This window comes from Nannospalax galili, unplaced genomic scaffold, assembly GCF_000622305.1.
Source record: "Nannospalax galili isolate Female #2095 unplaced genomic scaffold, S.galili_v1.0 scaffold571, whole genome shotgun sequence".
Lineage (NCBI taxonomy): Eukaryota > Metazoa > Chordata > Mammalia > Rodentia > Spalacidae > Nannospalax > Nannospalax galili.
The window spans coordinates 1,469,568-1,495,849 of record NW_008330297.1 but is presented as its reverse complement, the minus strand read 5'-3'; the positions used below and the strand labels follow the sequence as shown (position 1 = coordinate 1,495,849).

The window sequence follows — 26,282 nt, the reverse complement described above, 5'->3', positions numbered from 1 at the left end:
GTGTTTGGGCTTGCCTTTTCTTTATGGACCCTCAGATAATACCACAATCCAGGGGCTTCTGAGTGCCTGATCCACAGGCAAGGAATCCTGTAACTGTATCATCCAAAGGAGGGGCCGGCACTCTTATGAAGACTCTGGGAGTAGACTCACACCATCTGGAAAGCATTGCTGAAGGCAAGCTGAGGCACTAGCCTGCAGGCAGTGCTCACAGGCCTGGACGCTGTCTTCGATTTGTAGTATCTGCACTCAATCAGAGAGCTCTGTATAGCACTGTGTCCCTAATGGGATCTCAGGCTTTAGAGGCAGAAGGGGATAGTAGCTTCACTTCCTTACCTTCAGTGACTGATTGAAGAACGTCATTCTGCGCACTCCTGTAACTCAGAGGGTCTTGTCCCTTAACAGGATGCTCTTTTGCTGACGGACAAAGCAAGTGTTCTGTTAAACTCTAAGCTGGAGCTGACTCTGAGGGCTTGGGATTCCTGGTCTCAGGAGCAGCAAGCCAGGAGGCAAGGCATCGGCAGTCATTTGTTGCGTCAAGAATGAGTCTTCCCTTCCTACGGCACAAACCTAATGTGGAGCCAGTGAAGAGTGGAGTGTATCCAAGAGAAATTAAGTCTTAGTTTTCTATTATTTTGTACTTGGAAACCTCTCTACACAGGTGTGGGATTTCTTGTTTCCTGCTCTGGAATACAGACCGTAGTTTGAGTATAGAGGTGCCAAACACTGTCCACAGGTGCTAAGATTCGTATATGAGAGGTGTGGACTTAGGCTGCAGAGGGTCTGGTTTTCTTGCAAGGATCTTACTCCTTTGAAACAAAGCACAAAGGCATCTGCTCTCTCTCCTTGCCAGCTCCCAGGAACCAGCGTCAGCATTATTCAGCCAGGACCCAGAGTCTTGGGGATATATTTAGAAGCAGTGAGTATTTAATGAGACATGATGAGATCTGGCCTTTCTCTCTCTTTCCATTCCTTTCCTTGTTCCCTCTCTCTTTCCCTTTCTTCCTTCCTTCTTTGAAACAGGGTCTTATGTAGCCCAGGCTGGCCTTGAACTTGCTATGCAGCTAGAAATGATGGTAAATTCTTGATGCCCCTGCCTCCATCTCCCAAGTGCTAGGGTCATAGATGTGTATTGTCACTATGCCTGGCAAGACCTAACATTTAAAAAAATACTTTTATTTATTTTTAAAATTTTATGTGTTTGAGTGTATTGCCTGCATGTATGCACCCCTGTGTCATGCAATGCCTTCAGGTCAGGAGAGGGTGTCAGAGTCCCTTGGAACTGGAGTTAAGGATGGTTGTTAGTCATCATGTGGGTGTTGGGAACCTAACCCAGGTCCTCTGCAAGAGCAGTCAGTGCTCCTAAGCGCTAAGCCATCTCTCCAGTCCCCAAGACTTAGCACTTTTATGATGAGCTCAGAAGAAGACTTTTACAATCAGTTTTCCTCTCAACCCCCCTTTAAGTTATCAGAAAAGTTACCATCCCTCCTTTGTGGAATTAAAAAAAAAAAACAAAAAAAAACAACCAGAAAATTTAATAGCTGTTAGGAATGAATGGAGAGATAAAGGGAAAGTCAGTGCTACAGTTCAAATGTAGTGCTGCACTGAGCTGGAAGACCTGGTTCCCTGGATTTTTCACTTCATTCTCAGTGTCTGGCTAGATGTGTGCATGCATGACGGTCAAGGTGGCATGGCCTGTGAGTGGCCAGAGTTGAAGTCCCTGGCTCTGAAGGCCATGCTCCAGCCGCTGATGCTGTTCTGCAAACATCTGCATGCGAGTGTTCCTGTGTATGTGCTTCTTCCCTCTCAGGTCCCGCCAGGCAGTAAGTAAGCAAGTTTCTCACCAACAATTATACTTTCACTTTTTAAAAAAAATTTTATTTATTATTTTTATTTTATGTGTATGTGTGTATTGCCTGCATGTAGGTAAGTGCACCTGTGTTGTGCAGTGCCCGAGGAGGGCAGCAGAGGCTGTCTGATCCCCTGGGACTGGAGTTACAGACAGTTGTTAGCTGCCATGTGGGTGCTGGGATTTGAACCCAGGTCTTCTGCAAGAACGACCAGTGTTCTTAACCACTGAGCTGTCTCTCCAGCCCCCAAAAGTTCTCTTTTTTTAGATTTCTTTTTATTTTATATGTGTGAATGTTCTCCTGCTTGTATGTATGTGTACCACATGCATGCAGTGCCAACAGAGGCCAGAAGAGGGCATTGGATTCCCCTGGAACTGGAGTTACAGATGCTGGGAACTGAACTTGGGCCCTCTGCAAGAGCAGCAAGTGTTCCTAACCACTGAGCCATCTCTGCAGTCCCTATTCTTTCACTTTTAATATACGTTTTGTATGATGTTTTGGAATGACTTTGTTTTTACTACAACCCAAACTGCAACTGCAAAAGAAGAGTGAACACTTTTCTAGTAAATACTTCTATTTAGATCATCTTTTATTAATATCCATGAATATATTTTATATACTAATAATTATGTAGCATTACAATGTGAGAAGTAAAACTTCAAACTTAATTTTTCATTTGAAAGTAGAACATATTAACTTCAGAAACCTCAAGTAAGGCATTATAAAGCAAGAAGCTGAACTACTAATGTTGACATATTTTATCACTTTATTAGTATCAGTTTTCATGTACACATCTAAGCCAGTGGAAACTTCTATACCTAGAGGCTCTGAAGACCTATTCGCTCATCCTGCGCATCCCTGGGCGTTCATCTTGCTTCGTAATGCTCATCTTTCAGTCTTGAGTCTTTTACTGAGCAGTGCAGGCTTGTCTGGGCACATGCCATTTCTCTTTCTGCTGTGGTTTTCTGTAGACTCCATGGTGCTGTTGCTGGGCAATTCCTCATGTGTTTCCCTAGGCATCTACAAGACAGGACCACAGAACTCCAGTGGATGTCCACCTCTGTGCCCACCAACTTCTTTAGGTCTCATTTAACAGACCCCTTCCCCAAGAAAACACCAGGCATTTGAAAAGTGATATCAACATCAATTCTTAGGCTCCAGGTCAAAATTTTATGCATTTGTAATAACTTTGCTAACTTCAGTGTGAGAGTCCCTGTGGTGAGCTTTTGTTTTGCAAGATCCTTGTCAGTGCAGGGTGAATCCATTTTGCAGCTGTGATTCTGACCTAGATTTGATAAATTATTCTTGCATTTAGATAATAATGGGTTCCTATGACTGGATTGTGTTGTGTGAAGAGACAGAGGGCGTCTTGTTAGAAATCATTTGCTCTCATTCAAACACCTCACTTTTTTTTTCAATCATGAAAAGGACTTTGCTGACTGTGCTGGGCAAACAGGCAGGGTCTAGGCACTGAGTGTTCTCTTACCATCTAAGCTATAAACAAATAACAAATTATGCAACAAGCCTCTCAAGGTTTTGCTTTTCTGTTTCCAGGCCCAGGGTGTGCTTTCTCACACCATGGACAGCTCAGGAAGAGACAGGAAAAGTCCTCTGCTGGAAGCGCATCAAATGCAGAAAGTAGGCCACTCAGTGCAGCTGATTCCCAAGCCCTGGCTGCTGTTGAAACTTCCACTTTAACTCATCTCAGAACCAATTTCTGATGTTTCAAAACTACAGTGCTAATGCGCCTGTGGAAGGTAAAGAGTGGTGTGGGAACCAGAGGGGCTGTTGGGCCACCTTCTGAGAACACAGACAGCTGATGCCTTTGTTATTCTCTCTTCATATCTCAAGGCTTTCTTTGCAAACCAGAAGCGGGAGACCATTTATTTTTTATGGGCATAAGCCTGAAGGACATTTGGGGACACAAATCAGACTCTATAGGTCCCATTTTTTTAATACAAGAGAGTACATTAAATTGGGCGGGGGCAGTGAGGGGAGGTGTGGATAAAGGAGGGCATCTAAATACCACCAAACTATAGTGTGTGAAAATTGCAAAAATTCAATTAAAAAAACTTGTAACAATGGTTCTTTGTCTATTTCCCTCAAATGCTATGCCATTGGCTCTGGAAATCTGGTTATTCACTCAGAATTGCAAGAATTAGCCAACCTAGGGGGCTGGAGCGATGGCTCAGTGGTTAAGAATGCTGACTGTTCTTGCAGAAGACCCGGGTTTGAATCCCAGCACCCACATGGCAGCTAACAACTGTCCTTAACTCCAGTTCCAGGGGATCCGATGGCCTCTTCTCTCCTCCGCGGGGGTTGCATGACACGGGTGTACTTCTTACATGCAGGTATAACACTCATACACATAAAATAAAAATAATAAATAAAATATTTAAAAAAAGAATTAGCCAACCTAGTTTGTGTTAATGGTCACCATACATTAAAAAATAATTTCCAATACTCTCAACTTTCCCCTCAATATAAACTAGCCAGCTCCTACCTTTATTCTGCATGGTGCATCCTCAGAGATGATACTTTTGTTTCTGGCTTTCGTGACTTCTAAAACTAAATCTAAGAAGGAATTAGAGAGAAGATAGAATAACAGAATTAAAAATTATTGTCTAGAAATATCCTTAATGAGGAACAGAGAAGCAATGTAATGTGTTTAATAAATGTTACTATTAGAACTGCTCATTTACATTTTTATTGTAGTATATCATCACTAATTTGCTTGTGGCACTGGGTCTCTCTTACCTGTGCCTGGCTCACTTATTCAAAGGAAATTCTTCTGGGCCATTAGTAATAATGCTCTGTTTTGAGTTGGCTCAGACTTGGTAACAGGTCGCTGCACACTACACCCTTGCACCTGATGCCCTGATATCAGGGCACACAAAGACTTTTGAGGAGGTTTGACAGGTTTGAGTTTTGAGTGTGAAGATAGTCTCAAAGATCAAGGAGAAAGATTCTGTGGTGAGCAATAGGTTGGTGTTCAAGTTTCCAAATTTGAATTATCTATGATGTGCTGGTTTGTGGCTTTGCATAAGTTGCCCCAATAGTTGTAAACTGAGCAGAGAAGGTTATGTATTTACTTTATGTGTATGAGTGTTTTGCCTGCAGGTGTGTGGGTGCACCATGTACATACAGTGCCTGCAAATGCCAATGCCTGCATTGGATCCCCTGGAGTTATGTTATGTGGGTGCTGGGAGCCAAACCTGGATTCTCTGGAAGAGAGTTGATGCTCTTCTCTTAACTACTGAACCATCTTTCCAGCTTCGAGAAGTTGAATATAGATATTTATATATTGTATGGCACATATGAAAAGAATAAAACTGAACTGTATAGAAGTGAACTAGCATCTCCATAGTGCCATGGTTTTAACAGTTTTACAGTGCTCATTTGCTTTCTAATCCAGTTTGTGTTCATAACAGAAAGCTAGATTAACCCAGCGGTGATTAACCCAGCGGTGAACAGAAATGAAATCATGATAGGCCATAATTTTGAATGATAAATAAAAGTCCTCAAAAAAATAGAAATATGTCAAAGTACTTCAATAAATATTTGAAATATTATTGACAATAAAGAGAAAGAATTCAAGGTCAAATGAGTCAACATATGGTTTAAAATATTAATCTCTACCTTATAATTTTATTATTGTGTTTTATTCCATTTTTATTAAAAATGTTTCAGATGACCTTTTCTCTTTCTTTGGTTTTGTTTTGGTTCAGTCTGGTATTTGTTTGAGTCAGGGTCTGCTATGTAGCCCAGGCTGGCCTCTTGCCTCAGTCACCAGAATGCTAGGCTTATAGGTGTATACCACCACAATAGGCTGATTCAGGATCTTAATGGTCCAATGTTGAAATGCTACATACAGTGTTAGTGGTACACAGCACAGAGCAGACTTGGTGATAGCTTTAAAAATCCTACTTATTCTCTACAGTAAAAAGAAATAATTAGAACAAAACAGGGTAAAATGGGCATGATGCTGCACACCTGTAATCCCAGCACTCAGGAAGCGGAGGCAGGAGTGCGAATGCAAGGCCAGCCTGGGCTACATAGCAAGATCTTGTCTCAAAACCAAAAAAAACAACCTTCTCCACAAATCAATCAATTAACCAACCATGCAAACAAAACATCAATGTGCTAGTTTGGTAAAAACATATTTGGAGTGTGTGAATATAAACTAAAAATTTCAATTTAACTAAGAGTCCAAGTAGTTGTTTCTCAGCTTTTTCTAGTTCTGTGTGGAAAGGTATCCACTTATTTCTTCCCTGCTTCAGGTCCACGGAGAACAAGAGACCAGGGAAGGGTGTCGGGGAGTTTGGGGGAGAAGGAAGGGACATCTTTACAATCTATGAACCAACCTGTTAGAATGCTATCAAGCTGGTTCACCATGAACTTGGCATCTTCTTCTGTGAAGCACATGGGTGGTTTTATTTTCAGCACATTCCTGTGTGGGCCATCAGCACTGAGAAGCACTCGTTTCTCTTTCATCCTAATCAGTGCAGGAAATACAAGTGAGCACATAGAAACAACAGATGAATGGCTGTGTGCACACAGTGCACTCCAGTATCCTGCAATCCAGAAGCCTGCGTTTATAAACTGCAGGAGCCTCAAGCTTCCCTGTTTAGAAAGATGAGAAGTAGAACAAGTGTTCAAGTGAGCCAAGATGCCAACGGGCTGCAGACCTACTAGTGGGCCAAGATACTGACAGGATGCGGATGGACAAGTGGGCCAAGATACCAGTGGGATGCGGAGACAAATTTACTTGTAGATGATGTGCTGGGCTTCGGCCGTAGCTGGTGTTCTTTTCTCATGGTCTTTCACCAAGTCAATTCCAATAAAAAGGCCAGCACCCCTGAGGAATAGGAAAAAGAAAAGTCCATGTACACTCTATGAGCCCTGTGGCATCACAAAGTGGCACTCTTGCCACCAAAGGGAGTCAAACTTGAAGCAGAATGTAGTATCCTTCATGTACAGCAGTGCTGATCTGAACTCAAGACACCAATCCAGGGTCGTGGTTGTTTCTAGTTTTTGAAACAGGTTTTGTTATTATATTTTCCCCCCTTAATTTAAGAGAATAATGCTTTAAAAAAGTGTGCTTCTAGCCGGGCGTGGTGGTGCAAGCCTGTAGTCCCAGCACTTGGGAGGCAGAGGCAGGCGGATCTCTGTGAATTCAAGGCCAGCCTGGTCTACATAGTGAGTTCCAGGACAGCCGTGGCTACAGGGAGACCCTGCTTCAAAAAAAAAAGTGTGCTTCCGTTCATGTAAACATGTGTATGTAGGGAATGTGTGCACATATGTGTACATGAAGGCAGGCCTTGGTGTTTATACTTGGGTGCCAGCCACCTATTTATTTATTTATTTATTTATTATTTATTTTTCCATTCACCTTATTTCAAGACAGGGTCTCTCACTGGCCTGGAGCTTGCTGATTAGGCTAGGCTGCTCTCAGCCCTAGCTGTTCGCTTGTCTCTGCCTACTCGGTACAGAATCACAAGTGACTGCCACCACAGCACTTTGATCTGTGGGTTCTGGGGATCAGATTCAGGTCCTTGCACTTACACAGCAAACACTTTTCCCACTGAACTGTCTCCTCAGCTTCCCAAACAACATTTAATGCCATTTAATTTTTCAGGATATTCATGATTGTAAATACTTATGAAATAATACTCAGCTTTAGAGATCTAAATCAATCTACAATAATATCTACAGATCATTTAGAGTTACTTTACCTTCCTTCTTTTTATACCTTGGGTTCTAAAATCATCCTAGGTTTACAGAAAAGAAAATGTACAAAAGGGAGGAAAGGTGCACACAAATGTCTGCAGTGATCGCCGAACTCTGCATCGAGTGCACACCAATGTCTGCGGTGATCGCCGAGCACTGCATCGAGTGCACATAAATGTCCGCAGTGACCGCTGAGCACTACATCGAGTGACTTTTGCTTTCTCTGTTTCTCAGTGGTTCCTAGATTTAGTTTCATATTCTTTATTTCAAATTTATGAGGGAAAACATAAACTATTTTATTACGGAGAAATGAATGAGCAGATGACACTATGTCAGCTCACCTGATATCTCCTATCAAAGAATGCTTAGCCTTCTGCTCATTCAGTAGTTCAGTTAGATAATGGCCCACTCTCACAGCATTTTCTTGAAGGTTTTCATTTTCAATTATATCTAGTACAGCCAAACCAACAGCACAAGACACTGGATTTCCTCCATACTGCAGGCAAAAATTAGAGAAATAACAACTGAATTAATGGTATTGCTTCATTCCTGAGAAATTTGGCACCAATACATATATCTAAAGATCAAAAATATATTTTGATGCCTTCAGAGCACCAGTGCTCTGACTAGATAATTTAAGACAAAAGTTTAATGTAGATGTACAAATATAATTTTTTTTTGTCTTTTTGAGACAGGGTCTTCCTGTGGCCTCAGCTGGCCTGGAGCTTGCTAGGTAGACCAGGCTGGCCTTGAACTCACAGAGATCTGCCTGCCATTGCCTCTTGAGTGATAGGATTTAAGGTGTGTGCTACCACCCCTGGCTAATTTTAACAGATTTTTTTTTCTTGTGATAAGAACTTTTTAGATTTAGAACGTGGAATGAGGCTACTCATCGGGATTTAGTGGAAATTCATCCCAGTTGTGTTCTCCAGGCTGCATAACTGGTATGAGAGACTATTGGGGATTTACTGGTTCATCCAAACAACCAAAGACATTATATTGTGAATTAAATAGTCCAGAGTATAGTTCTGCAAGAATTGCTGTGCTCAAAGAACCGATTAAGAACAGCTAAGCAATGATTTTCTCTGAAAAAGTCATATCCTGAGCTTTGAATCCTATGTCAGCTGTAGAAAGTACTGCTATGTGTACTGAAGAAGCAACAGTAATTTTTCTAAGCCTAAAGCTTATTACTTTTGGGAACAAAGCCAAAGAAATAAAACAAGACAAAAATTTAGTATTGCTTATGAGAGTTAAATAACATGTATGGTACTGAAGCATCTAAATACTTGAAAAGTGTTTGAGGAATTTCAATATGATACAAAATGAAGAAGATCACATTATCCATTATTGAAAATATAACTTCCAAAGTTGAGGAGGATAGCCATCTAATATTATGAAGTCTACTGAGATTCCTATAGGACATCTCATTGTAAGTCTCATATAAGAAGAAAAATACACTAGGAGCTTTATACCAAATAGAATAAAATATGGTTTGATCAAAATCTGGGTAGAGCATTGGAGTGGTTTACTGGCAGCATGAAGCCTTTTTCTTTACTATATTGGCAAAAATTCCAAGAATATGCATTAATTTTCCCTCCTAGAATTATAGCTGTGAACCAAAATTTACTGTATAGACAAACCGAAGAGGTGCTGTAAAGACTGTAAGAGCCAGAGGGGGTGGATGACCACAAAGAAATAAGAGTTCCCCCAACAGCTGGGAAGTTACTCATGTGAACTCACAGTAATGGTGACACAAGTACCATGTACGCTCAAGCCTGATAAAATCCCAGTCAAAGACAAGGGAAGGTGGGTAGGAAACCCCAATCCTACCCAAGGAACTGTTGTAAACTGACGGGAGAAGAGTCAGTCTCTTTTAAGGATTTTCGTCTTGGTAGATTAATCAGGTTCCAGTGGGTGGATCCACACCAAAGGACATGGGGATGAGGGACAACGGGGAATGCAGATAAAGGAGGGGATCTAAATGTAATCAAATATATATTGTATGAAATTTTCAAAAATTCAATAAAAAAACAGAAAACTATCAATAAAACTTATTTTTAAAATATTAAAACAATTTACTGTATTGAAATACTCCATCCCAGAGCTGTTGAAGGCTTCTGCAATTTCTTTGGTTGTTACCACACATGCAATTGGATGGCCATTGCCCATCGGTTTTCCCATGGTGACAATGTCTGGAATGAAATCTTCTCCATGCATCTGGAAGCTCCAGAAATATTTCCCGACTCGGCCAAAGCCTACCTGAACTTCATCAGCTATAAACACTCCCCCTGCTCTGCGAACGTATCTGAAAAGCAAAGATAGATATGTTTTGATGCCCTCAGATTACCAAGTATTCCCAGATCTACCCAAGAAGGTGCAGTTTATTGAAGAAAGAAGTGTTAACCTGAAGCCTTAATTTGTGTTAATAACATTCTACTACTCAAAACCCCATAGAGACTTTACAATGTGATCATGTGATTTCTAGAAGAAATTTGCCCTATTCTGTTTGGATGTATGTTTCTTAAAGTAAGCTATATTGAAAATACAACTTCAAGTGGAAAGAGAAAGAACTGGACCAGTGGCTCTTAGGAGCGTTAATTGTCACGTGTTTACTATTTGGTGAGGTGTAAGTACCCGCTAATGAGACAGGATGCTAGGCAGGAGCTGGAGGTTACTCTGCCAGACCATACAACCATAGGAAGCCCTTTACTTCTGGATCTTGGGAAAGCTCAGGGGGACATCCTAGAGCCCTGAGGTGGCAGGCGCTCAGGAGCAGCTTTTACCAGCTAGTCTGGAAGTACTTCAGCAATTGGAATGACCTGACAGACTTGTCACAGTGCCCTCAGCTTGACCAAGTTTGCCCAAGCCAAGTACATACTCAGCCACTTTCTGGAAGTAGCCTGCTGGAGGAATTATTTGTCCACCACAACTCTGCATGGATTCAGCAATAAAGGCAGCAATCTATACAAGAGAAGATGGGGTCAAAGTCCATTAGGTTCCTCTCTTACGTCCTAAAAAGAGAATTTCTTATAGAGAAGGTTATTTTTTTTAAAGATTTATTTATTTATTTGTTTATTTATTTGGTCTTTTTGAGACAGGGTCTCCCTGTAGCCATAGCTGGCCTGGAACTCACTATGTAGACCAGGCTGCCCTTGATCTCACAGAGATCTGCCTGCCTCTGCCTCCCGAGTGCTGAGATTAAAGGCATGTGCTACCTTGCCTGGCAAATTTATTTTTATTTTTAATTATTCACACGTGTGTGTCTGTGTGTGGTATGTGCATGTGCATGCAGGTTCCTGAGGAGGGCAGAGGCATTGGATCCTTTGGAGCTGGAGTTACAGGTGGTTGTGATCCACCAGACATGGGTGCTATGAACTGAAAATTCCTCTGCAAGAGCAGTAAGTGCTCTTAACCACCGAACCATCTCTCCAGCCGCCAGAGCAGATTATTTTCAAAGTGATTAGGAATAGGTCCATTGTAAGTGCTAAATAAACCTTTTGATGAAAAATAAAATATGTCTGTGCCAGAAGAGAAGTTGATCTAAATAAAGTTCTAGGATACCAATAAAGTTACCATGAGAAATGGAAGCCAGGAGAGGATGACTTTCTTTCTAAGTAAAGTGCAATGATTTGGTTAGGATGAACTAAGCTGGAGTGATGTTTTGATGTCTGTAATATGAATCTCTAAAAATTATCTAGGTTGGTAAAATGGGACTACTTCAGGCTGAATTAGAACCGGGGAAGTTGGAGGGGAGCCTATGCCTATGCAGGATAGTTACTTTTCTATATTTCTAGGTCTTCCCTTGAGCCAGGCTTACCTCAAGTTAGGCGTCTCAGTAAAGACCAAGGAGGAAGCCTGTCAGAGGCCAAGGGAGAACAAAATGGCTAACACTGAAAGGGGAGAAGTTTCAAGAGACTACAAGAAAAGAACCAGAGTTTGAGTTCAGACTCCTTACCTGTTGCCTTAACCTGGCTCAGATCCTGCCCTTAAAGTATCTTAGCTATAAAACATGGCTGTTGGACTCTGGAGACTTATGCCCTAACCTTCCATGACTTTGGAAGCACAACTAACATTTAGAAACACACACCCTATATTTGCTCATAACTTTCAGCATTGATAACACTGTGATATCAACCCCCAAACTACTGAATGCTAACATTGTAAAAAAGGATTCATTCTGGCCCTCTTTTAGCAGCAAAGAGTCCATATGATCTTGTTAATGTAAAAATTTTCTGAAACCATATTTAGCATCTGCGTAAAGAGGTAACGACAGGAGGCGGCTACGAAGCTGCATCATAGATGGAGCTGTAGACCTGTCCCACAGTGACTCCGAACACGGTAGGGGAAAGACTGAAAACATGACCTCCCTCAAAACACTGTTCATTAATTCTTTTGATGAGAATGTCACATGAGTACTGTATTTCCGTCATCTCCACTTCTCCCTCTCCCCCACCCAATTCTTCCCACGTACCCCCATCCCCCACTCCCTCTCAATTTTGCGACCTCAGGCAATCAATGGCTGCTGAGGGAGGGAGAATTAGTTTCCTCCAGGAATAAGCCCCCTGATAGGTTTTCAAATCCCAAGTGCTCAGCCCTAAATTCATAAAACTCCCTTTTCCTGCTCTCAAGAACTCTGGTTCTGTCTGGGAAGTTCAGGCCCTGGCCGGAAGGCCATTTTCCTGCCTTAGTGAGAAGCGGAGCCTGGGCTTCTGTGGCTGCAGGAGGTCCACTGCTCAGGGAAGCACTGTGGTTCCCTTGAGGCTGAACGCTTGTACTGGTTCTGAGACTGGGGCCGCTGGGCCTCTTCTCTTCCCCTGAGCTCCTCTCTCCCTTGGCAGAATCTGACCCTGAGCGATTGTCTTGCCTAATTCTGGACCAGGCCCTTCACAGTACCCAAGAGGTCAGAATTAAGCCACCCGTTCTGGAAAGTCAACAGTTCGAGGCATGACTATGATAACGCGGTTTTTGAAATATGAGTCAAGTGAAAATATAACCAGCAAAAGACAGAAAGGAAATTTAGATTTAATCCTTCTTCTTCTTGGTAGAAGACTGCAACAATTTTAACTTTTTAATAAAAGACGTTAAAAGTGTTTCCCCAAATGCCAACCTTCCTTCCACTGTCATGAGCTTCTTCTATAATTTTCTTCACTTCGTCTGCGTAAGCTTTAGCTGGGTCTTCATGGTTTTCTCTGTATTTTCCTCTGTAAGTATCTGGAGTTGGTGCCTAAAAACATCAGATGAGTCAGTCTCATTATTTGCCTCTTGACAAACTTAAAAATCAAAAGAGCACTGATTTCCCCAGAAGGGTGTGTTTCAAGGTTGTCCTGCTGACTCAAGAGCCGATAGGTACTTTTCCTCTCTTTCCTTTGTATTTCTGAATGCTGTGACAAACTGACATCTTTGAATTGTGAAAAATTATGAATCCAGCACCCTTATAAGTCAGGACTTTATCCCTACTTACATAAAAAGCAAACTCAGTTCAACAAATGCAATTGCATTATATAAAAATGCCAGTGAGTGGAGACTATATTAATGACTGTAAAATTAACATTCTCAATGATATCACAAATACAGTCATTCAGGAAACCACAGCACCTTAGCACTTACTCCTAAGAGGCAGGGATGACTTGTTAGAGAGTCTACTGATCCTTAGTTAACGTTAAGCGTATGAAATGAATTTCCCTGCTTTGGTAGCCTGGCTGGCTTCTTTATTTGATGAAATACATGACAAGTTACATTATTATTATAACAGTCATACAATTTAGCTCTGAATCTTGGGTTAGTTCTAGCAGTAGGAAGCATAATTGATGATCAAGCAACACAAAAATGAAATAGTATCTGTTAATGACGACCTACCAATTCTGCCTCTATGCTAAGTCTCCTACTGGGTGCTCACTTCAAGCCATACTCCACCAGTACAGCCCTGTGAGCTCAGCAAGCTGCATCACTGCTGTAAATCTGTTTCTTTCTCTTGGTTTCATTTTGCTGAAAGTATTGGGCTGGATCACCAATCAGCATTATTCTAGAATAACATTCTGATTACAGGAGTCTAGGATATTTACCACATGTACAAATTCTTTCTTGACATCTTTGCCCTTCCGAAATTTATATGGACTGATCTCAATTAAAGATGACAGGTGGCCATGGTAAGCACTGAAATGAGAAAGAACAGTGACCTAAAGGGCTCCAAGGATGTTTGTTTTCCTACCATTTGAGAACTGCTGCTAGACATCACCCATTACCATACATCCAGGGGTGCTCAATGTTGGTGCCAGATTTGCCTGTGTAAATGGCAAGACTGGACACTGACTTTGTCCATTTCCCCTTATACATGCAATAAGTACACAGTATACACGCAATAAGTATGCATGCAATAAGTACATGTGTTCTCATAGGCAATTGCTTTTTATTATAGTAGGGGAAGTAAACATTATTTATGTGGATTATATTACCAAGTTAGAGTCTCTAAATGTGAAAAAATATTTTCTTTATCTTCATGCAGAACTTCATAGGCAATGTATTTGACAGCTATATTATGATTTTTATTCATTCCATTTATTTGTGTGCGTGTGTGTGTGTGTGCATCTGTCTGTGTGTCTGTGTGTGTTATATATACATGTGTGGATGTCAGAGGACATCTTACAGGAGTTGGTTCTCTCTTTCTATCATGTGGGTTCTGGGGATCAAACTCAGGTTTTCAGGGTTAGACAGCAAGTGCCTTTGCTTTCTGAGCCATCCTGCCAGTCCCTAGATTTTTAAAAAACAGGCCTTATATAGTGATCAAGTCTGGCTTTGAATTCCTGGCCTCAAGTGATCCTTACACCTTAGCTGGGATTACAGGCATATACCACCACAGCTGGTTAGTAAATCTGGAAAACATTTTATGTCAAAGCACTGTTTGGATTCGACTGAGATATGATTGAGCGACTATAAAATTCTTTTCTCTCGGGGCTGGAGAGATGACTCAGTGGTTAAGAGCACTGACTGCTCTTGCAGAGGACCTGGGTTCGATTCTTAGCCCCCACAGGGTGGCTAACAACCATCCATAACTCCAGTTCCAGAGGATCTGACACCCTCTTCTGTCCTCGGAGGGCATTTCACTACATGAATGTACCTACCTACATGCAAGCAATACACTCATACACACTAAATAAAAATAAAAGAGTAAAAATTCTTTTCTCTCATCTAACATACAAGTGGCTATGATGTTCCCCTTTCTGTTTCTTACCCAGAAAGGTAATTGGCAGATGTAGAAGAAATTCTGAAGGGCCCATGAAAAGAAAAAGAAAGAACTAGCACTGTCACAGACACTACAGTCTGAGTATGAAAAGAATATGGAACTAAGCTAAGAGTTTAGAGGTAACTGGACTGGTGAGCTTGGACACATCTACACATGAACAGTGATGAAGTGGGCTCCAGGTAGACTCAATGTAAGGAATAATCACAGGAAGGAAGGAAACACAGAACATCTTTGTGGTCTTGGGGAGAGAGGTTTTTAATGAATGTAGGATAACTCAGTCCTGTAGATGGCTCTGAGGGGAAAGGTGCTTGCTGCCAAGTCTGACAACCTAAGTTTGACCCCAGGAACCCCATGGTGGAAGGAAAGAACCAACTTCCTACAAGTTGTGCTGTGTTGCTTGTGTGTACACACACAACCAATCGATTAGTCAATGAAAAAAGAAATGTAAAAAAGTTTTAAGAATATAGAAAATTCAAATAACAAGGTGAACATTTTATCTTTTCATTTAATCAAAATTAAAAGTCTTTTTTAAGCCTTTATATTTTAAATGAACATACATGGTATTATTGTGACACTTCAAACATATTTGGTCTTTATTGGCTGTCCCCTGCTTCTTTTGTCCCCCTCGCCCGGGCCGCTTCCCCTTGCTTTTCCATACAGAGCCCCTAACCTCCTTTCCATTTCATGCCTCGTGTGCTAGCCTTTTGCTTTTTGAATCTATTTAATCTGCTGGTGTGATGGTGCATGACCTTAATCCCAGCACTTGGGAAACTCTGTGAGCTTGAGGCTAGCCTGGTCTACATAGTGAGTTCCAGGCCAGTCAGGGATAACAGCGAGACCTTATCTCAAATAAAATCTATTTGATTTAGTTATCGTGTCACAATTTCACACATGTGATGTACTTTAATTTTGTTCCCCCATTGTCCTCTCTCACCCTCCTCCCCTGGCCACCAAGTCACTTCTTCCCCCAAGTCCCACTTCTACACTCATGTTGTGTGTGTGTGTGTGTGTGTGTGTGTGTGTGTGTGTGTGTGTGTCCCACTGCATTGAATTAGTGTTGCTTGCATAAGCATGAGTGGGAAGCTATTTATTTGAGTAAGGGCTGATGATTGATTGAAAAGGTATTTAAAATGTCTGAAACAACAAGATATTAAGGCCTAATGCTTGGATTTCACCTCTAGAGACCCTCTTTGATTGGTTTGGGGTAGGGTGTGAGCACTATCATTATACAAATGTCTCTGCAGATGATTCCAAATTGAGGTCCTCTGATCCACATTATACAGGCAACTACAAATCAGTGAGGGTGGGAATCCACATAAAAATGGGTAAAAAATATGAAAAGATAATCTTAAATCATAAAGTTCATATGCAATTCTCAAACTCATAATGTAGATCAAATGCAAGTTAAAGCAACATAAAGATATATTCTCCCTTAGCATCTTAGAAACATATGACATTTAGAGACAAGTAGAGGAACAATTAGAAAAAAGTAGAAAGCTGGTTAATATTAAGTGTGGGTGAGGTTATGGAAAATGTGACCATTCCTGTGCTTGGTGTTGCAATCACTTTGGAGACAAATGTGGCAGATTCAGTCCAATTAGCAGGATTTTAATATGCCTATTTCTTAGCAATCTTGTTTCTGGAATTCATCTCTAACGTATTCACAGAATGCTCTGTGAAGACATGCGTACGGAACAAGGCTTGTGGTGGCTGAGAATAGACGCAGTCAGTACCCATCGCTGGGGAATGCTGCACATTAGTGAGAATTTCGTGATGTTCCATATGGCAGCCATTCCCCACATCAGCGATGGGTGCTTGAAATGCATCCAGTCTGATGTGAGATGTGCTGTAGTGTAAAACAGATACAGGGCTGTTGACAGTCATTAGAAGCACAGAAAATATATCCACAAAGAATTCTTGAAACTGTGTTGAGGCAGAAAGATGAAAACAGAAAGAGACCTAGAGTCATTTTAATAAGACAGATGCACAGAAGATAATGCACAGATTACATGATATTTAAAAGTGAAAGAACATGAAAGGAGAGGGGGACTAGTCAGGAAGAGGAAGAACTGATATATATACACACATGATGTACATGTATGAAAATGTCATAATGAAACCCATTATTCTGTATAATTAATGTATGCTAATAAAGTTTAAAGTAACATAAATACATACATTATACACATTATTGTCTGTAGGGATGGAAGATGAGAATAAATGAGAAAAACAGCCCCAGATATGTCCATCTTCTTACATTCAGAACCTAAGAATATGGTGACTTTTCAGGTTCGAGCAGATTGGGGACCACGAGAGCAGAAGCTCTCCTGGATTGTCTGTGTGGCTCCAATGGAGTGACATCAACAGGCAGGGGAGTGAGAGGCAGAGAGGAAGGTGTGAGGGTAGAAGCAGAGGCTGGGCAAGATCATGGCTGACTTTGAAGATGAAGGACGGAACTACAAGCTATGACATGCAGACAGAGGGACCTCCTCAGGGCCTCTGGGAGGAGCACAGGCCTATCGACAACCTTGATTGACCTCAGCAAGAGTTATTTCAGATTTCTGACATGCAGAAATGTAAGCTAATAAGCTTGTATTATTTAAACCCATAAATTTGTGGTAACTTCAATCCCAGGGGATCCGACAGCCTCTTCTGTCCTCCACGGGCACTGCATGACATGGGTGCACTTGCCTACATGCAGGCAATACATGCATACACATAACATAAAAAAAAATTTTTGTGGTAAAAATGAAGCAGCGATAGAAAAGAGGAGTTTACCTGAGGCCAGGCTCACCTTTCAAGTCTTTGGTTTATGGGAATACAGGGCAGACAAAATAATTCAAAGGAAAAAAAAATCTTAGTAAAGCTAGATACCACATTTCTTGTTTAAAATGATCAAATTTATGTTTGGGAGAAAAGATTAAACAAGATTAGATATAACCATTAATTACCACGAACTGATAATTTTGAAAAAGTGCTAAATTGTACATGGCTATTACCTTTTAAATTTTCTGTAGATTGCTATCTTTAGAATTAATTAGAGTGGATAATCACAATATTGAAGCAAATGCTTGAATTTTAAAGGAATCAATGATATTTTATTTTTCTTTTCAGCAGAATCTCCCTAGTCCCAGTCCAGCTGGAAGTCACTAGGTGGACCAGGCTGGCCTTGATCCCACAGAGATTGCCTGCCTCTGCCTCCCAAGGACTGGGAGTAAAGGCACTCACCACCATACTGAGCTATTTTTTATTTTGGAAAAGATTGCCTTACATAGATGTAATAGTAGGCACAATGCATAATTAATGCATAAAACATTCACCCAGATTCATTGCAGGCGCATGAGGTTACAGCTGCCAAGGCATCCAGGAACGTCTCCCCCATTAGCCTCCAGGTTTAAGCTCGACGCCTTAATACATAATTTCGTGTACCTATCTGCCCTCCTCCAAACCCGTCTATGCATTAGTATAGATACATCCTCTATAGATTAGTACAGTTTTGTCTCTGAAGGAGCTTCTTGCTTAGAAATCTCATCTCTAAGACTTACTGGTCAAGAGTGATGACATCCTGGTGGCCTCGGAACTGTCGAGCGAGGCGTAAAGCTAAGTCGTTGGCTTCAGACCTATTGAGATAACACAGAGAGGGGACAATGTGGCGATCTCTTTTTAAATCTCAAAATGTTAGTTGCAAAAGTTGTACAATGACTTTTATTCAGAAGCGCATAAGGCAGAATGAGGGCCTCTTTCTTCCCTTCCATCTCTATCATCCTGTGCTCTGATTTCATCCTCAGTACATGTGTCCCAGGCTTTTTCAGTAAGGAATGAGACACACAGAAGAAACCTGAAAAAATCACCCACTTCAGCCACGTTCAGCCACGTGAGTGGGTAACCAGCTTTAAGGATATTAAGAAGCTTGTAGCAAGCACTAGCTCAAGAAGAGGAATGGAAGGCTCTCTAGCCTGGCTGCCAAATTATGTTGCATTGGCTCAATATTTGATTAGTTAGTTTCTTTACTTGTAGGATGAAGATCGTATCTTTTCTATCTGATTCAGAGGGCCTAAATATACTACCCAAACAGAGGAAGGAAATAATCACTTCTGGGATGTTTGCTATCTGCTGACAATTGGCTTCTGTTTATTCTCATAATAACTGCAGGGCAATTTATCCTTTCTGCAGATGAGAAAACAGCCTTAGACAGGGTAAGCCACCAGAACAAGATTTACAGTGACTAGGAGGCATAACCAGGAGTTAGATGGAAGCCTGTATGACTTCAAGACTGTTTTTATTTATTTATTTATTTGTTTATTTATTTGTTTATTTGTTTATTTATTTTTGCACTAGCTAGGCTCTGCTACATAGTCTCTAAGGACAGTAGTTGTTTGAACTCCCCTTCAACAATTTAGAATTCTCTAGAAATAAAAGTTAAATATTATATTTCATTTATAAAAGGCAAGAATGCTTTATAATAACACAGAAGATTTTTTTTTTTGGTCTTTTTGAGACAGGGTCTCCCTGCAGCCACAGTTGGTCTGGATTCTCTGTGTAGACCAGGCTGGCCTCAAATTCTCAAAAAGATTCGCTTTCCTCTGTCTCCCAAGTGCTAGGATTAAAAGGGGGTGTGGGCACCACCATGCCCAGCTTCTCAATTCTTTACAAAGCCAAAATAAGGATACTCTGCTTATAAATTTGACTTTAAAATACTCATGCAGCCAGGCATGGTGGCACACACCTTTGATCCCAGCACTTGGGAGGCAGAGGCAGGCAGTTCTCAGAGAATTTGAGGTCTACTGGCCTGGCAAGTTCCAGACCAGCTGGAGCTACAGGGAGACCCTGTCTCAAAAAAACAAAAAAACACCCCCCCCCAAAAAAAACCTCGTGGAAAAGCAAATCACAGAAAAGTGTGTAAGCAGGCTTATAGAGTTTCTAAACATTAATTTTAATACAGCACTCCAGCACCCACATGGCAGCTAACAACTGTCTGTAACTCCAGTTCCAGGGGATCTGGCAGCCTCTTCTGTCCTCCTCAGGCATTGCACGACATGGGTGCACTTACCTACATGTAGACATAACACTCATACACATAAAAATAATAATAATAAATAAAATATTAAAAAAGCAATAATTATAAAAAAAACCCAGGAGTTTCTGCTGTGTGTACGGTTTTGCACAACTTAACATTGCATTTCAAGTCACACGTGCCATTTGGCATGCATTTACAAAAACACGCTTTTGATATCTGAATAGTCACCCACAGAATGGATATATGAACATTTGAATTTACAGAATTTAAAAGTTAGAATGTTGGTGTGTGATCATAAGGAAACAAGAGTCTTCCACACCTCTGGGACCTTGCTCATATGAACTTACAGCAATGGTGTCAGCATGCACAAGACCCATGCCAACTCAGACAAAAACACAGCACAGAACTGGGGAAATGGGCAGCAGGCCCCACCTTAGCTGAAGAACTATTGAGAGCTGATTACTGCTGGGTGAGGGATAGTTGACCTTTAAGGGAGAGACTCTAGATAGGCTGACTAGACTCTGGAGGGTGGATGAACTCACCTTGAGGGACATCTGGTACACAAACTCCACCTTAACATAGATGACAGAATGCATGAGAGGACTATGGGGGGTATGGATGTGGGAGGGAATATAAAGATTAAAATATTTTGTGTGAAATGCAAAAAAATCAAATAAAAAATACACATTAAAAAAAGTCAGAATGTATCTTCACTTGAATCTCCTTTCCTTATGTTTGTTTTGGGGAAATATGTTAAATTTTGGTAAGAAAACAAATTGGTCAAAAATCGTGGTGGTGCACACCTTTAATCCCAGCACTCGGGAGGCAGAGGCAGGCAGGTCTCTGTGAGTTCAAGGCCAGCCTGGTCTACATAGTGAGTTCCGGGACAGCTGGGGCTACAGGGAGACCCTGTCTCAAAAAGACCAAATAAAAAAATCTTTTTTTTAAATTAAAAAAAAATAATTTTTAATTTTATGTGTATGCATGTATTGCCTGTGTGTAGGTAAGTGCACCTGTGTTGTGCAATGCCCACAGAGGTCAGAAGAGGCTGTCAGATCCTCTGGGACTAGAGTTACAGACAGTTGTTAGCTGCCACGTGGGTGCTGGCATTCCAACCCGGGTCTTCTGCAAGAACAACCAGTGTTCTTAACCACTGAGCCATCTCTCCAGCCCCATCAGTCAAAAATCTTATGAAAGAGTCAGGCATGGTGGCATACACCTTTAGTCCCAGCACTGGGGAGGCAGACACAAGCAGAGTTCTGTGAGTTCAAGGCTAACCTGGTCTACATAGTGAGTTCCAGGCCAGCTGGGGCTACAGGGAGACCCTGTCTCAAAAAGAACACCCCTCCCCAGAAAAAAATCTTATGAAAGTTACAGCTTGCTTAGTAGGGTCATTTCTTAGTTGAAATCCATCATTTAGGCATGGAAAGGACTATGTGAGCCTATTGCTTTTGTTAGAGGCTTTACTGTCTGACAAGGTGACATCATTGGATTCATTAAGCTCAGAGTCTTGAAATAAAGTAAAGGAACCAGAACAATGAGCTCTTAATGAGACATTTCCAGACATTTATGCCCCATCAGGAATCAAGGGAAAAGCATGTGTAAGAGCGCAGAGATAAGGGGATGTAAGGAGACCGGAAATCGGAACACATACCCAGAATTAGTGAAGTAGCAAACGGAGAGCTTCCCCGGCAGAGTGGCTGAAAGGCGCTTGGCATACTCAACGATGTTGTCGTGGAGGAAGCGAGAATTTGTATTTAGCAGTTCCATCTGCTTCAGGGCAGCTTGGACCACTTCTGGGTGACAGTGTCCCACTAAAATTTAGGAGACACAAGGCCAAGGAATGAATTACAATTCCAAGACCTTGGGAGGACGGGAATTCTTAGGCAGGAGAGAAGGGTTGAGCTCCCTTCTCTGACATTCTGCGGCAGTCACCGAAATCCCTAGGGCTTCACTCCCTCCAGGCAGGATGCTTACCATGCGCCACGTTGTTGATGCAGTCCAGGTACCGTTCGCCTTCCTCGTCAAACATGTATTGCCTCTGGGCTCGCATTATTTTGATGGGATCGGCAGCAAAGAAAACTTTGCATGAGGGCCTAGAAACAGTCAAAGGAAATGCTTTGGTCTGGAAGGACGAGCTAGTGTTTTTCCTTCTCCACAGAGGTCATCATCAATGGAAAATTACAATTACATAAGGACAAGGGAAAGCACCCTGAGTGACAGCATTATTTTTTCATTTCACATTAGCTTAGAACCCTATACACACAAGCCGGGTGTGATGGCACATGCCTTTAATCCCAGCACTTGGGAGGCAAAGGCAGGTGGATCTCTGTGAGCTCAAGGCCAGCCTGGTCTACATAGTGAGTTCCAGGACAGCTGGGGCTACAGGGAGACCCTGTCTCAAAAAGACCAAAAAAAAAAAAAAAAAAAAGCAAACCCTTTACCTTAATCCATCCTTCATATCACAGCTTGATAGCCCTGTTTAGAGGCACATGGATCAGCTTGCTGATAACTAATTTTCCTTTGGCAAATTTTATTCTACCAGAAAAAATTTAACCAAAGTTTTGTTTCTAAAAACTACTACGTATTTTAATAAATATTATCTCAGATTGCTGTGGGATCAAGGCCAGCTTGGTCTACATAATGAGTTCCAGGCTAACCAGGGCTACAGCGAGACCCTGTCTCAAAAAACCCAAACCCAAAATTAAATTATTCTGGTATATTCTTATAAGCAGAATAAGAAGGCATCAGTATTCTTGGTTATTTCCATGAATGTGTATGGCATAAACCTTAGCAACATAGAAATATCACAGGTTCCTAAAGGGCATTTAAGGCCTAAAACTGACACTATGCTTTCATTTTGGTGATTTTGCACAGATAAAAAAACTGCATATATTAGAGGTCTTTTGTGGAGATTTTGAAGTACTTATTTATTAAGGTGATATACAACTATTTAGAAAATATTTTTTATTATGAATAGTAATTAACCTCAACATTTAAAGTGCCTTAAGGTCATGGTGTATGTTGATGTAGGTTTTCTCTGCAGCGCTAGGGATTGGATCCTCAGATTGTGTATGTTAGGCAGACAGTCCACCAGAGAGCTTCACCCCATCTCCTCATTGATATAGTTTTTAAGCATAAGCTAAAAATTGAAAAAAAACAAAAACAAAAACTTTTTTTTTGGACCAGGCTGGCCTCAATCTCACAGATAGCCATCTCCTGAGGGCTGGAATTAAAGGCATGCATCACCACACCCAACTTAAACAAATAAACAAACACATAAAATTGTAAAGAGAATGCCTTGTTGGTTAATCACAAGAGTTAGTTTGTACCTGCAAGAGTCTCAGAAAACCTTGCTATGAACGTGAACTGCAAGCTGGAGACTGTTCCTTGCCTTTTAAACATAGCTCTGCCTTGGCCACCAGACTTGTAAAATTCTCCTTTATCTAGTTAATCTATATTTACATTCCTCCTTTCACAAAATTTCTTTTTGGAATCTAATTATGTGGAATAAATAATTAGAAAAAGTGGCAGTGAATTGGGGAGGAGTTCAGCCATTATGACTGCACTGTGGAGTGAGAGAGGTCTTACTAGTCTCCTAAACCATCTAGGACACTTCGGATGGAAGTTGGAGTTGTCTATGCGAACTTGTCCAGCATTTCTGCGGGAGCACACCGGTTGGCTCCTGTGTTCCCTGATCTCCGCACTGGTTGGTTGCACCTGCTTCTGCATTTTGTAGACAGTGGCCTCTACAGTGTTAGGGATCATTAACAGCCACAACCATCTCGTCTTTCCATCTTTTACAAATCCAGACACAAAACATTAACGAACTAATTCTCATTTGCGCCTACAGCACTACTTATGTGATTGCGCGGAGGTGACACAGGTAGCATGACACCCCGCTGGGACCAGAGTTCAGGCCAGTCTTGTATACTTGGACTTACATATCAAGCATTTACAACGCGGGCAAAACAAAAAGCAAGGGGGAGCACAGCTTTTAAAAATCGGCACGAGGGCACGGCGTGGGAGGCCAAGGTGAGGAAAAGGGCATCTGCAAGCCGAAGTCCCCGCTTTTCTGATAGGCGATTCAGCCTTTTCTACAGGTACTTCAATGCTTTGTCGCCTCTCCAAGCATATAGGAAAAAGTTCACTTTAACCAAGAGTTGTCAGAATTTGTTTTCTCAGCCACTATCATTTCAGGGTTCTCAGGCGTCCAGCGTGTTGCTGGCGTAGCGGTGGCGGTGCGTTCCCCATCTCCCTCCCTTTGCTGTCGCGGACCGTTCGCTGCCCTCGGTCCAGCATCCGCTACCCCCCGTCCCAGAGCTGCAGAGCGCCCCCCCTCCCCAGCTTCAGGTGCGCGCCCGGAGTCCTCCCCCGCCCCGCCGGTTTGCGCTGTGCGCCGCTGCGGTTCCAGAGCCCCTACCCGATGTGCTTCCCCCTCAGAGCCAGGGTGTCCTGCTTGCTGTACAGCTCACACATGGTGGTCGCCCCTTGCCGGTGCGCCTCCCTCGGGAGCCTGGGACTGCCTCCGAAGCCTAGCTCTTCCTCCCCTACTCCTTCCCGAGGTGCCTGGCCCTGGGCGCCGGAGGTCACCGGTGGCAGCAGCCAGCGAAGGTCGGCCCTCTTTTAAGTGTTGCCTGCAGCAGCCCTCCGCCAGGTCCCTCCCTCCCGCTCCCCTCCTCCCCGGGTGCAAGTCAGGGCCAGCCGCCCCCGCCCCCAGTCGGACTGGCTCTGGCTCTTCCTTGCCGAAGTCCACGCCGCTCTCCATCTTTGCGATTCCTTTTATCTTTTTACATTTTTAAACTTATTTTTATTTTTTTTACATTTTATCTTTTATTTCCTTAATTTCGCTTGGTCTCTACCTTGCTTCCTCCCGTCTGTGAATTCTCTCCTTCCCACTTTCTCGTTTCTTTAGTGTGTTTAATTTCATATAACATATCAAATCTACCGTTTACGGCACACAAGTAACCATATGCCCCCACGATAAGTAACTGGGACTCCGCCGTGTCTCAGTTGATACATAAGATGTTACAGAAATCTCCTTTTAATAACTAAGTGTCTAATTTCTAACACATTCCAGTGGCTTTTCTGCTTTAATGTTCAAAACAACCTGAGTGGGGTGCAAGGAAAAGCCAGGTTATTCTTTACTCCAAGATTTCCTGTCTCCCTGGCAAAGGACTTGGAACTCATTCCTGTTTTTATTTTTATTTTTTTTAACCTCCTTGTAAGATGACTTTTTCACACTGAATTTGAAGTTAAATACATAGATAGCTAGAAACCTAATTAACTACAACTGTTGAATTAGAAATCATTTTAAGAACCAGAAGCCATCTTGTTTAACCACCATTCTGTTGATAAGAAGGGAGCCGTAGGAAAGATACAGGTTCTGACTTAACACTACTTGGCCTCGGAGTTAAGCCTTTATCATTTCAATTTACTGTGTTTTGCAAGGTCAGCAAAGAAAGCCTAATTTGCTTGTATCAATACATCTGACAAATATTTGAATAGTTATTAATTCTAATAATGCACTTGTAGGAGGGTTGAATTTCATTTTCTAAGATAGGTGAAGAAATGGAGTCCTAGGTCATAAAAGAATGGCAAAAAGCAGTATTTGTATGAAATCACATGTGCAATCTTGGTCTAGTTCTCAATTTGAAGACAGTGCGGAGTGTAGTAGGCAAAGTATCACACCACTCAGAACTAGGGAAGCCATGAATGGCTAAACTCCCTCTACAAACCTCCATGCTCCTTGCTAGCTGCCATACTTTAAACCATGTTCTTTAAATAACCCCTGACAAGCATTTGGGGTTCTAGCTCATCCATACACTAACTAGGCTTCTTGATATTTTCTGGACCATATCTTTTGGTATTAAATAATCTCTTGGAGAGAAGGCTCAGCAGTTAAGAGCACTGACTATTCTTCCAGAGGACCTGGGTTCAATTCCCAGCACCCACATGGTAGCTAACAACTATCTCTAACTCCAGTTCCAACGGATCCAACATCCTTTTCCGACCTCCCAGGGCATTGCGTGCACATGGTGCATTTACATACATGCACTCAAAACACTCACACACGTAAAAATAAATAATCTGTCTCTGCTTCAAAGTAATACAAATAGTACTTAAACGAAGTCATCAGTTGATGTCTCTGGGGGAGCGGTCCAAGCCACTTCCTGTTCCCTGTTTCTCTGCATCTTTTTCAGTGTAAGCCAATGATTCCCTTGGATTTAGATGTCAGTAATGTGCCAAGTTCCCTTCGCCATTCCCCTAGGATCTTTCTTCTCAGTCCCTGGCACTCACAACGCCTACGTCCTGACTTAGATGTCTTAAGGATGCCTCAGTCTTAATGACTCCAAAATAGAGCTTCGGTCCACCTCTCTCTGGGTTGTTTTGAACCCCAAAACCATTGCTCTAGGAAGTTTTCCATCACCAGGTATTTATCCACTCA

General features: G+C 41.9%; 1 protein-coding gene across 1 annotated transcript; it reads right to left on the bottom strand.

Moving 5' to 3' along the window:
• Positions 1–2,595: 2,595 nt before the first annotated feature.
• Positions 2,596–24,448, bottom strand: Etnppl (ethanolamine-phosphate phospho-lyase). The gene is made up of 13 exons (XM_008843545.3): positions 24,258–24,448; positions 21,812–21,930; positions 21,489–21,648; positions 18,363–18,437; positions 13,640–13,730; positions 12,685–12,801; positions 10,456–10,538; positions 9,657–9,882; positions 7,919–8,073; positions 6,616–6,705; positions 6,212–6,342; positions 4,351–4,421; positions 2,596–2,867 (listed from the first exon to the last, which is right to left on the bottom strand). Exons 1-13 carry the CDS (start codon positions 24,311–24,313, stop codon positions 2,733–2,735), a joined length of 1,509 nt encoding a protein of 502 aa, XP_008841767.1. The 5' UTR covers positions 24,314–24,448; the 3' UTR covers positions 2,596–2,732.
• Positions 24,449–26,282: the final 1,834 nt, after the last annotated feature.

What these genes read in the sequence shown, in the direction of transcription:
- Etnppl (XM_008843545.3), bottom strand. Translation starts at nt 24,313, where the DNA reads ATGTGTGAGCTGTACAGCAAGCAGGACACCCTGGCTCTGAGGGGGAAG. An exon ending in TGCTACTTCACTAATTCTGG is followed by an intron (nt 18,438 to 21,488) that starts GTATGTGTTCCG and finishes TTATCTCAATAG; the next exon opens with GTCTGAAGCCAACGACTTAG. An exon ending in GCTTGATAGCATTCTAACAG is followed by an intron (nt 4,422 to 6,211) that starts GTTGGTTCATAG and finishes ATTCCTTCTTAG; the next exon opens with ATTTAGTTTTAGAAGTCACG.